At 39.6% G+C, this 12,912-nt stretch overlaps 1 protein-coding gene across 2 annotated transcripts in view; it reads right to left on the bottom strand.

Moving 5' to 3' along the window:
• Nucleotides 1–10,007, bottom strand: part of ZNF385D (zinc finger protein 385D) — an 849,127-nt gene extending 839,120 nt beyond the window's left edge. For both annotated transcript variants that reach the window (XM_040636861.1, XM_040636860.1), the window contains exon 1: nt 9,891–10,007. In XM_040636861.1, coding sequence (XP_040492795.1) covers nt 9,891–9,996 — 106 coding nt within the window. In that variant the 5' untranslated portion in view covers nt 9,997–10,007. The remainder of the gene's footprint in view (nt 1–9,890) is intronic.
• Nucleotides 10,008–12,912: the final 2,905 nt, after the last annotated feature.

The raw sequence follows: 12,912 nt of genomic DNA on the forward strand, positions 1-12,912 counted from the left end.
ATTTTTGGATTATCGTTAGCATCTGATAATTATTTAGCTCAATCTTGTACAAATTCTATGTCTACCACAGAGTGGAATTTAATTATTTATTCAACAATTTTTGGGGATACCTACTTTGTTCAAGGCACTGTCAAGCATTACAAGAGGTAGAAAGATTAATACAACATGGTCCCTGCCATAATGGAATTATTCTCTATGGGACTGTAGCTATCATTATCTAGATTATTGATGCTTAGGGAGGCCTGTGAAGAACTATGAAGAATTGTCAAGGGAAATCTAAATTAGTTCATTGTATCCTACTTATTAATTCTTTAGGAAAATATGGACTTGCCAGCTGCTCATACCCTCTCATTCCTAGAAGGTATCCATTTTCTCAGGATCCCCAAAGAGTCAATCTGACTCCAGTTTTTTAACACTTCAAAAAAAATACCAGCACTACAGATTTGTCTAAGAAAGTCGACTCGAGCTCACTGCCATGGAACTATGGCGAAAAGTGTCATGAAAGGGAGCAAAATTTATAAAGCATTGTCTAAGGGATACATGGCTTTTCCATTCCCCCAGAAACTCTGAAATGCTTAAATTAAGCCAAACCAGAGTTAAGCCAAAGTTAAGCATCCAGTAACTAAACTGCTTGGTACTCTGTAAGAAAGATTCCTATGAAAGTCTCTGCTACATTAACAACACAGATGTTGTTCACTGCACCATTCAATTCCCCTTTCATGAAGACTCAGGGGAAAAATTCCCTCCAGTCTCAGTCCTAGGAATGTTCTTTTTCTCCGGAACAACAGAGTTCTGATGGTATCTGTGTCAATGGATCTAACTATTGTTTAAAAATTTAGGGCCAAATTTATGGATCAAGTCTTCGAAATGAATAAACCCTTAGAACATAGCTTGGAGCATTTCTTTACTCACCTTTCCTACTCCTAAGGAAATTTCTCTTTGTCATGTGCTTCTGAATGACAAATTGATTTTTAACTTTCTTAAGTATAATTCAAATACAGAGAAGTACATAAATCATATGTACAACTTGATGAATTTTTACAAGTAAATTAGTTCATGTAATCAACACTCAAATCAGGAAACACAACATTTTCAGCACCTTGCCCCCTTCCACCCTGATAACTCTGCTGTATTCATAGGTTAGCTTAATTTTGAACTTTGTGTGAATAGAATCAGGCTTTTTGGACTTTCCGGCCTTTGTTGGTCAATATTACATTTGTGAAATTATTCATATTTTAGTCTGCAACTATAGTCTATTCCTTCTTATTCTAGTCCTTTCTTTTGTAAATTAATTTAACAATATTTTACATTGTTTTTAAAACATCTCAAACTCATTACCAAAAAGGTAAAGAAGGGACATCGTTTTCTTAGATATGATATCAGAAGCCCAGGCAACAAAGGAAAAAATGAACTAATTGGACTTTGAAAAATTTTTAATCTGCACATCAAAAACACTGTCAACAGAGTAAAAAGGCAACCCACAGAATGGGAAAAACATGCAAATCAAATACCAAACAAGGGATTAACCAGAAGATATAGAGAACATTTTTTTTTTAAGATTTATTTATTTGAGAGAGAGCACGAGCAGGAGGGGCAGAGAGGGGGGGGGGAGAGAGAGAATCTCAAGCAGACTCTACACTGAGCATGGAGCCTGATGTGGGGCTCAGTCTCACAACCCTAAGATCACGACCCTCAGATGACAACCTGAGCCAAAACCAAGAGTTGTATGCTTAACCAACTGTGCCACCCAGGCACGCCTATACAAAGAACTTTTAAAATTCAACATGAACAACAAAACAAGCAATCTAATTCAAAAATGGGCAGGGGATTGGGGCGACTGGGTGGCACAGCGGTTAAGCGTCTGCCTTCAGTTCAGGGCATGATCCCAGCGTTATGGGATCGAGCCCCACATCAGGCTCCTCCGCTATGAGCCTGCTTCTTCCTCTCCCACTCCCCCTGCTTGTGTTCCCTCTCTCGCTGGCTGTCTCTATCTCTGTCGAATAAATAAATAAAATCTTTAAAAAAAAAAAAAATGGGCAGGGGACTTAAACAGACATTTTTCCAAAGAAGATATACAAAGATATACAAACCATACAAATGGTCAATATACAAACCATACACTAATCATTAGGGAAATGCAAATGAAAACATATCACCTCATATCTAATACAATGGCTACCATTAAAACAACAGAAAGAACGAATGAACGAAAGAAAGAAAGAAGAGAAAAAAGGGAAGGGAAGGGAAGGGAAGGGAAGGGAAGGGAAGGGAAGGGAAAGGGAGGGAGGGAGGAAGGAAGGAAAAGAAAGAAGAGAAAGAAAGAGGGAGAGGAAGGAAGGAAGGAAGGAAGGAAGGAAGGAAGGAAGGAAGGAAGGAAGGAAGGAAGGAAAAAGAAAATGAGTTTTGGCAAGGATCAGAGAAACTGGAATCCTTGTGCACTGGGAATGAAAAATGGTACAGCCACTAAGGAAAACATCATGGTAGCTTCTCAAACAATTAAAAGTAGAATTAGTATATGATCCAGGAATTCTACTTCTGGGTATATTCCTAACGAAGGAAAGCAGCCTGGAAGAGATGTTTATACATCCATGTTCATGGCAGCATTACTCACAATAGGTATGATATGAAGCAACCCAAGTGCCCATCGATGAAAGGATAAACAAAATGCAATATGTACTTATAATAGGAAGGAAATATTCTAATATATGCTACTACCTGGATGAACCTTGAGGTCGTTAAGCTAAGTGAAATAAGCCAGTCACAAAAAGACAAATACTAAACAATTCCACTTGTATGAGGTACTCACAGTAGTCAAAATCTTACAGACAGAAAGTAGAATGATGGTTGCCAGGGAATGGAAGGAAAGGGTATGTGGAATTACTGTTTAAAGGGGATAGAATTTTAGTTTTGCAAGAACAAAAGAGTTCTGGATATGTGTGGTGGTGATGGTTGCACAACTATATGAATGTACTTAATGTCACTCAACTGTACACTTATAATGGGTTAGGATGGCAAATTTTATGTTCTTTATTATGATTAATTTTCTTTAAAAAGGCAAAGAATAGGGGCACCTGGGTGGCTCAGTCAGTTAAACGTCTGCCTTCGGCTCAGGTCATAATCCCAGAGTCCTGGGATCCATCCCAGCTCCCTGCTCAGCGGGGAGTCTGCTTCTCCCTCTCCCTTGCCTGACACTCCCCCTACTCCTGAGCTCTCTCCCTGTCAAATAAATAATAAATGATTTTTTTAAAAAAAAGGTAAAGAATAAGTAATTAAATAGTGTTGATTCACTAAGGCCAGAAAATCAACTATCCTTTAGAAAAAAATACAAAATATAACAATTCTAGAAGAAAAGCTCTTAACTTTTCAGCTAAACTCAAGTCCAATTAACCATAATATCTTATTAGTTGATATTTCTAGTAATTATGTGGTTGACAAAATTCTGTTGATATTGCTAAAAGTACATTTTTATTTATTTTGTTATATTTGTTCCTAATTTTTCATTTTATTTTATAATATACAGTACAACCAGAAGGCACTGAGTTCAAAAGTTGTCCTGTACTAGCTATGTGTATGTGTATTTCTTAGCCTATCTCTTTATCTCTAATGTGAGTTTAATAGCAATTCTTTGCTCCTAAAATTTTGAGATTAAACATAAAGAGGCAACTGTACTTCATAAAAGTACTAGTTGAAAGGTAGTAGTTGTCTAGCTACTTTTTTCAATACACTAAATGCTCCATGAGTCCAGGGCCTTGCTTTTCCCATCAACATTGATATCCCCAGCACCAGTACTCTATCAGCACATAGTAACCACTCATCAAATATTTACTGACTGGATTATGTTAATGTGAACAGAAAAGAATTAATTGCCCTGAAGTCTTTGATCTAAAAATCTGGTCAAAATTTGGACATAAATTAAGACAATGTGCTTCAAAAATACATGAAATTTCTGATCCTTTCTAGATTTTCCGTAATTTAGTTATGTTGGTTCTGCCATCTTTTCACATATCTAGCACAGTATAAGAATATGAGGATGATGATGTGACACACAAAATAATGTGTACCCAACCCTCCCACTCCCCACTCCAGCCCCTGAGATCCTAACCCATAGAACGTTATAATCTCACTTTATTTGGGGAAACAATCATTGCTGATGTGATTAACCTAAGGATCTTAAAATAAGAAATTATTCTGAATTACCAGGATAGGCCCTAAATGCAATCACAAATGTCCTTGTAAGAGAAAAGCGAGGGAAATTAGTCTCACAGAGGAGAAGGCAATGGGAAGACAAAGACAGATATTGGTGTAATGTGACCCCAAGCCAAGGAATGCCAACAGCCACCAGAAGTTGCAAGAGACAAGGTCCCCCAGAGCCTCCTGACGGTGCACACCTTTGCTAATCCCTTGATATCAGCCCGGTAATACTGATGCCAGATTTCTGGCCTCCAGAATTGTGAGAGAATACATTTCTGTGTTTTAAGCCATGGAGTTTGTGGCAATCTGGTGCACTAACTATAGAAAACTGATATATGATGATGACTAAAAATAGCTAATATCTATGGCATATTCACTTAGTACTAGACATATATGAAGTATTTTATGCATATCATCTTAAGTCTTCAATCAACCTATGAGATAGGTCACTTAATACCACCATTTTATAGATAAGGCAAAAAATGTACAGTTAAGTTGACTAAACTCTCATAGCTTTTAAGGAACAGAGCAAGGATTCAAACACAGCATTCTAGTTCTTGAGTTCACATTCTTAAATGCTACATCATGTTAGATGACTATTTTGTCTCTATAACTTTAATGCCAAATTGTACTATGAATGTAAAACTTGTAACTACCTGAGAACTCAATCCAGTACCTAAAATCATTATTCTTTAAATTCTAGGTGTTCTGGATAGATTTGGTACACTGAGACCAACTCATAAAAGTTGTTCTCAACAAAACAGTTTTAAAATCAAGATTTTTCAGGATGCCTTCTGGAGTTTTAAGTGTATTCCTCTAAGTAAAATAAGAATAATATAGAAACATTTCATTAATTTTTCTTTCATTTCAGTTGAGAGTAGATGAGAGATCTTTTTTTGTTTGTGTGTGTTTTTTTAAAGATATTATTTATCTATTTGTCAGAGAGAGAGAGCATAAGCAGGGGGAGCAGCAGAGGGAGAAGGAGAAGCAGGCTCCTCGCTGAGCAAGGGGTGGGGGATGGGACTCGATCCCAGGACCCTAGAATGATGACCTGAGCCGAAGGCAGACACCTTAACCAGCTGAGCCACCCAGGCATCCCCAGATGACAGATTGTTAAAGGAGAAAGAACTCTAATGATTTTGAATAATAAATTATAAAAACAGCAGTGATTAACTCTTTAGATACAAAAAAAAGGACACATTACAAGAGCACAAAAAAAAACTAAACAGAAAACATCTGACCCCATGTTATGAGAAACTCTTAGTTAAATCATCAAATGGATCTCCCTAACACTGCACTGTATTAGTATTTGTTCTTCTCATGGTGACAGATAGTTCTAATGGGTAATCAAAATATGCCAAGATTAGTACTGTTTGCTAGAAGATGGGCTATGTAACCACATGGATGCAAAGTAAGAACTCTCCTTTACTGTAAACCTCTCAATTAAAAGACCAGTTTAGGAATGCTGCATGTTTGCCTGCTTTGGTACATATAATTCCAGATCAGGGAGAACTGTCCCTTTGTGTTCCAAATAAGGCAAAAAATGAAACATATGGTTGGATGACACTATAGACAAAGTAATAAAGTCATTAAACGGTCTAGAGTTCCCTATTGCCACTCTAGAATGCTGTTCTAGTATTCTCTACCAGTTCATCAGTAGGTTAAGGAATGAGATACTCTTTAAATCCCATCCTCAATCTGGGAAAAACACTAAAAGTGGTACAGCAGTATCTGGATATGATTAAAATCACATTTAAAATGGGATAAAGACTTTGTGAAGAAATTTGATTCATCTCTGCTTCTCAATATCCTGAAAGTTCTCTGTCATTGAATTTTATTTTTTTTTAGTTAAGGCTGGGTCAATCCAGAAAGGGGAGTTATTCCTAATTTTAGGAGGTCCTAGAATATGTAAATTAACACATTTTTAATGTACCGTAATTTTTTAAATGATCTCTAATGTGTTATTCACTTCTTCAAAAGATTAATTACACTAATGAATTTCAGGCACATAATTCCATTTGAGCTGATCTAGGTTTCCTAAGACGCTACTGAAGTGCTTGCCTGATGTTCAAACCATAGGCCTTATCTTATTCAAACTCTTTTTAGAACACTTGTCAAAAAACTAAGGAGTCTCACCTACCTTGAAATCTAAGCTCTTGAAACATTCAAAATTAAAAATTGTTCCCCAATATTAGTTTTTTCAGTTTGTGATATCAATGTGACTCAGATGCTTATCGAGTTTAAATCATTTTCCAGAGATCTGGTTGTTCAAATCACCAAATAATATCAAATAAAATAATAGTCCTATTGTGTAAATATGAAACTTGAAAAAAATTTGTAAAACACAGAACACATGTTCATGTGATTATAAGGTTAACCCACTTACAAGATACTCCTCATAAAGTATTTTGCAATTCAACAATTCATATTCAAAATTAGTTTCAATACTTCATTACTAAGGTTAAACATGTTAACCACTATAACAACTTCATTATCTACTTCTAAAAACTAAAACCTCTAGGCAAGTTATTACTACACTACTTTTTCTATTCCTGCTAAAACCCATATATATTCAGAAGTGTATCGTTTATGGTAGGCAAAATGTGATTTTTTAAGGCTTCAAATTTATCAAGAGAAAAGACACAAATTTATATTTCATGCAATGCTAGTTACTACCAGAAAACACAATTTAACCCTAAAACAAAAGAAATCATGGGAATAACCACTAGTTTACTAGAATAGAGAAATGTAGTTTTATTTGAAAACAATAATATACTATGCGAGTGCAATGAAACATAGTAAAATAGTTTAACTTCTCAAAGATTCTCTATTTTCCAAACCTATTCCCACATCTGGGATGTGAAGATCATTAGTACCCCAATGGATTTATATACTTCTATCTGATAATTCCATTCATGTGCAGGCAAATCAGATCTATGACTTAACATATATCACTATTCCCCAGATAAGCATAATTACAGCTTGTGAAGAATTATGACACATGCATCTTATTTGTTGTTCTTGCTCTTAGTTTTAAAACCTCAAAATCTTTAGACAAGCACGAACACAAATTATCTGAAGAACTCATCACTAATGAATTTATACAGTTGGAGATTACAAGAAAATAGTGAAAGACGTGTACCCAACTACCTGCATACACTTTTAAGGATGAAACGCAACATCTTAATTAAATTTCAGATAAAATAAGCCCTCAACTGGATGTGAATCTTTTAGCAGAAGTTGTTATCATAGATGAGACGCTATGTTTTGTTGAATTGCAAACATTTTTTATTACTGAACTTTTGATACACCTAGTAAATAGCAAATCATAGCAGGGGGTGTAATTGTTTTGAAAATACTGTTGAAAATAGAAAGGAAATTTTCAAACAAGCTGCTAGTATCTCTTAATAGAAATTCAACATCTTGTTAGGATCTGAGCATTAATTATAAGCTGGCTGAAATATAAGAGTGTCCAGGTAGACCTCAGGATAACTCTAGAGAGTCATACAAACATAATGTTAGCACCAGGTAAGTTTGATGTTATAAATCACACATTGTTAAGAGAAAGGCTAGACTATACTACTATTGATTTACAATAAAGGGGCTCAAAGAAGGAACATTTTCAAGGGGAACATCAAGACCTCAGCATTTAGCTCTCTCTAGAGATGGGAGACCAAATTACATAAATGCTACACAATTTTCATTTGATTTGAAGTCTAAGTTCAACATTTCTGTTAAATTAAACATTTTAAATAGTTGTAAATAAATCAATCTATGATGTGGTCATTGCCATACTAATTTTTCATGGGGTTTAGAATTCAGATAATACTCCCACTTTTCAAATGAGGTTCAAGAAGATTGTGTAGTGGCTAAAGGAACGAATTTTGGAGTCCAGCAATCTTGAGTTGAAAAACATTAACTCTGGATTTTTTTTTCAAATTTTACATGTCTAAGGCTCCTTTTTCCTTATCCACAAAATGAAGATGTAAGGATGTTGCCTTCTTGGGGTTGTTATGTATTTATAGGAGCTGTAAAGCCCTTAATACATTGCTTAGTGTGCAGTGAAGGGGGAAAAATGTTAGATGTCATTATTACTATAGTTCTTGTTGTTGTCAAATGACCCTAGAGGTCCTTCAGACACTTTGTCACAGAGCAAAAACAGTCCAGACATCCAATATTGGCCTAGGTTCCTTTTTCCTAACACAGTGAGCTCCCAGCATTTCATTTACTGAAATCTAAGATAATACATTAACTCAAGATGTTTGCCCATTCCCCCAGTCTATGTTTTAGCTCCATGGATAGAGTGTTCAAGTTAATTTCCGAGGAACATCTGGAAGGAAATGTGAAGAAATTGCAGCAAACCCCAGACACGCTGTGCTGCATCAATCTACATAATTTGAAATGACCCATATTTGCTTTTCATGCTTACACACCAGAGTATAGTGACTAAATTACCCAGTATAGGGCAAGGGTGACATGAAAACCCAGAGGGAGATAAGCCTTTCCAGTTGGTTTCAGAGAACACGGTGAACCAGAATTGACTGGACATGAAAATCACTTTTAACAGACAACTAGCAAACAGCCTCAAGAGAAGAGAGAAAAATTTCCCGCATGACATCCCCAGAAAGCACCACAGGAATGTCATAAAAAAACACCAGCTCCAGAGTCCTTAGTTACACCTACAGAACACAAAGTAGTCTTCGAAGTCAGTTCAAGGTTCCAGAATTTGGGGATGCTCAAATACCCAGGAACATCACGTCCCTTTTTACTTTAGCCACAGCTCAGGCTAAAGCAGACAACCATCATCTCCAAAAATACATGATGCAGACAAATCTGAACTGTAAGAGGGACAGATAGGGAATTCAGCATTTCACAAGGGGCCGGCAACATGGTATTGGGCAAGGCAGGTTTCTTCTGACCCCAATTTGCACCCACCATAAAACTTCTCTCCAAATGGAAGAAGTCACAAGGTTCTTCCCCTGTGCTCTCTCATCGAACTCAGTTCCCTGGACTAGGGAAGCAATCTGATCCCGGGACACTGATTTACCCTTAACCCCCCAACTCCACCCTAAATGTTAAAATTATTCCCCTGGAGGAAGGCTTCCTATAACACAGTAGCTCCCCACACTGCCCGCAAATCCTGTGCATCCTGAAGATATTGAAAAGAAACAAAAAATGAAAGAAAACAAAACAAAACAAGACGAAGAAGGGAGAAAATAAAAAGAAAAGATAATTACGAAGCTGGCCCGCTGTGCCTTCTTATCCCAACAACTTCGCCAGGTTTCCCGAGGAGGGAGTGCGCCCCCCCCACACACACCCAATAGGAGACAGGCCCTTCCTCGGTGGCCCAGCCCTCGGCTCCAGCCGGAGCCTGGCTGACCCTGTCGCCCCCCGCCGAGGCTTCCTCTGCCCCTGGTCTCAGTCAGCGGGAGCCCCTCAAGCTCTGCGCTCGACACTCCTCGATACCCCTCGGCCCCCACATCTACCTCAAATCTCTGCTGGGCGCTGAGCTGAAAAGGCATGGGGGCAGACTGATGTTATGGGGTACACAAGAAAGGGAGCCGTCCCGGGTGTGGACCATGAAAATGCCCATTCCATGCGCCTCACTTCCTGCGGGGTGACAAGCCCGGCACGGTGCCCAGCACCCCAGCCAACTCCGCCACCCGAACCGAGAAACACCTCTTTTGCGCTCAACTTACCGCGGCTGGGCTGAGCTTTCGTCGCCCCCAGCAGCTTTTCTCTCCTTCCACCGGCCGAGCCCTTCATCCTCCTGCTGGCGGCCGCTCGGCGCCCTGGCCCCGGCATCGGGAGGAGCAGGAGCGGCCACCCGGGCTGGCTGGCCCCGGGGGCGCACAACGGCCCGCCTGCAGCTTCGGTGGTGATAGTCACCACGAGGCGAGGCGTGAGCGGCTGCAGCGGAAAACAGTCCCTGAAGCAAGAGCCACGCGTGTTGTCCCTCAGGCGCGGACTGGAGGTGGCTGTCAGCGCGCCTCTGCCTCCACCGCACCCGGTGGCGCTCCGCACGCGTCCGGAGCCCGAGCCAGCCTCAGGTGCACCCAGCTGGGGAGAGGTGCAAGCTGGCGCGGAGGGAGGGGCCGGCCCGGGGGTGCCCGGGAAAAGAGACAAGACTGAGGAGAGAGAAAGAAACCGAGAGGCGAGCAACTAGCTTTAATGGAGTGAGTGGATCCTGAGTGTTAAGGGGAAATGCGAGGAAGAGAAACGCATCTAGAAACTAGAGGTATTAGAAATGAGCTGGTTGAGCTGCTTCAGGAGGCTCAGGAAAGGGGCTTTCCTTTTGTGCTTAGGTCCTTTATTTATCCTCCTGGGTTGCCTACAGTTCTACCTGAAAAAACCCCACCTCACTCCTCATTCACCCCCTCCCCGTTTTTTTAACAGTGAGCCTCCAACCTGAGTGCAGATACAAAGTGACAGAGTGAAGATACTACAAATTCACAAGAAAGTCCCACCTCCACAAAACCCCAGTTCTCACCCCTCTTGAGAGACCCAAATCCTACTGGGATTTTTTTTCCTTCACCAGATACCTCTGTCAGTCCTCCTTCTGTTTCCCCCTACCTCCCCCTCTCCTGCCCTCTCTCTCTCCTTCCCTACTCCCTCCCCCCAACTACAGTACCCTGGGGATGAAAACACACCCTCTGTTGTCCTTTCTTAGGAAGTAGAGGGGTGTTTCTCAAACTTTGTTTTTTACACTGATCATCTAGGGAATCTGGTTAAAGTTCAGATTCGATTCCAATAGATCTGGAGTACAGCCTGAGATTCTTCCCAAGCCTAATGGTGCGACAGAGGCTGCTGATCCAAGGACCACATTTTGAGTTGCAGAACACAAACAATATAAACTTGCTTTCTAGTATCAGCTGAGCCCCCAACAATTTGTAAGATGATCTGAAATAACAAGTCACTGAGATACCGTCGTCTTTCATGGGGTTTCAGAATGCTATGGAGGCCAAATAACTTAAAAACATGAACAGAGTGCAAAGGTATAAAATGCCTCACATATACAATGCTGTTGTTATGGTCATTAATCATTGCTCTTAATAAAATTATTAGAACACTAATGTTGATGAAAGTATATAAAGATAATGGTAATTTGCTATATGTTCTCAAGAGAGCTCTGAAAAATAATCAGCAGTGACCACCCTGCAAACACAGGGTCATTTAGAAAGAAAATGCTAAGTAACATCCTCTAAAGTGTAGTCTATTCATCCTCTCAGCCAGTTGTTCACTTTAGCAGATATGCAGCACAGTTCAGGTATGTATTATCAGGTAGTTAAGTCACTTTTCAAGCTAAAAGGTAAAGAAAACCAGGAAGAGTAAATGCCAAGAAGAAAGAAATAAAAAGAGAAATATAGTAAATGCACTAAAAGATCTGTTGTTTCAACTTAGCACGACTATGTTAGTTTGGCTTGATCCTCTCTCTCCACATGCTTGTGTCTGGATTTAAACACTCATCTAGAGGCGCCTGGGTGGTTCAGTTGGTTGGGCATATGCCTTCAGCTCGGGTCATGATCCCAGGCTCCTAGGATCAAGCCCTGTATCAGGCTCCCTGCTCAGTGGAGAGTCTGCTTCTCCCTCTCCCTCTGCCTGCCACTCCCCCTGCTCGTGCTCTCTCTCTCACTCTGTCAAATAAATAAAATCTTTAAAAATAAATAAATTAATTAATTAATAAACACTCATCCTATCATTTTAGTTCAGCAAGTATTTTTTTTTAAAGATTTTATTTATTCATTCGACAGAGATAGAGACAGCCAGAGAGAGAGGGAACACAAGCAGGGGGAGTGGGAGAGGAAGAAGCAGGCTCCCAGCAAAAGAGCCTGATGTGGGGCTCGATCCCATAATGCCGGGATCACGCCCTGAGCCGAAGGCAGATGCTTAACCGCTGTGCCACTCAGGTGCCCCAAGTTCAGCAAGTATTAATAAGTCTTTACCATGGTAAAGGCCTCTCCTGGGGTGAATAGAATCTGACACAGTTCCTGCTTTGAAAGGACAATTTTACATATACCAATAAACGCCATATTACGCAGTCTATGGTGCCACAAGAGAACACCAAACACATTAGCACAGAGAGTTCAAAAGGCAGAGAGGTCTGGAGAGACTTCCTAGAAGGAAAGTCATTCTAGACAAACCTTTAAATGTAATATGATTCCATCAAGCAGAAGTAAAATGCAAGGACACTTAAGGTGAAAGTAAGAGCAGCAATGTATGGGGAGTAGTGGACCCTTGGCCCAAACAAACACTACATGGATGAAGGTGGAAGAAACAGCTTGAAAGATTGGCAGGTGCTATGACTGCTACCCTGAGCAGTTTGTACCTCACTTTAGAAGTACTGAGCAGGGGACCACCATGATCAGAAATACAGCAAGAAGATTTGATAAAACAAGCTAAAGAGGTGAACTAGAAGCCGGAAATAGAGTTGTAGAAAGCACTTAGAAAGCAGTGGAAGCCACAGGTAAAAGATCATAAAGATACAAACAATGATACCAGTTGTGGGAAATGAAATATAAAGATCTTTGAAAGGAGACATAATGAACAGTAATATAGCAACTGTGTGGAGGAGAGAGATTTATTCAAGAGATAGCTAAGGTTTTGTGCCTGGAGTACTAGAAATAGGTGACACCATTAAGAACTGAGAAGTCAAGAAGGAAACTTACAGTTGGTTGTATTTTTATGTTTATTGGGGAAAGGCTATCAGATAATCAATTCTCT

The sequence above is a fragment of the Ursus maritimus genome, unplaced genomic scaffold (assembly GCF_017311325.1).
Source record: "Ursus maritimus isolate PB19 unplaced genomic scaffold, ASM1731132v1 scaffold_20, whole genome shotgun sequence".
Taxonomy (NCBI): Eukaryota; Metazoa; Chordata; class Mammalia; order Carnivora; family Ursidae; genus Ursus; species Ursus maritimus.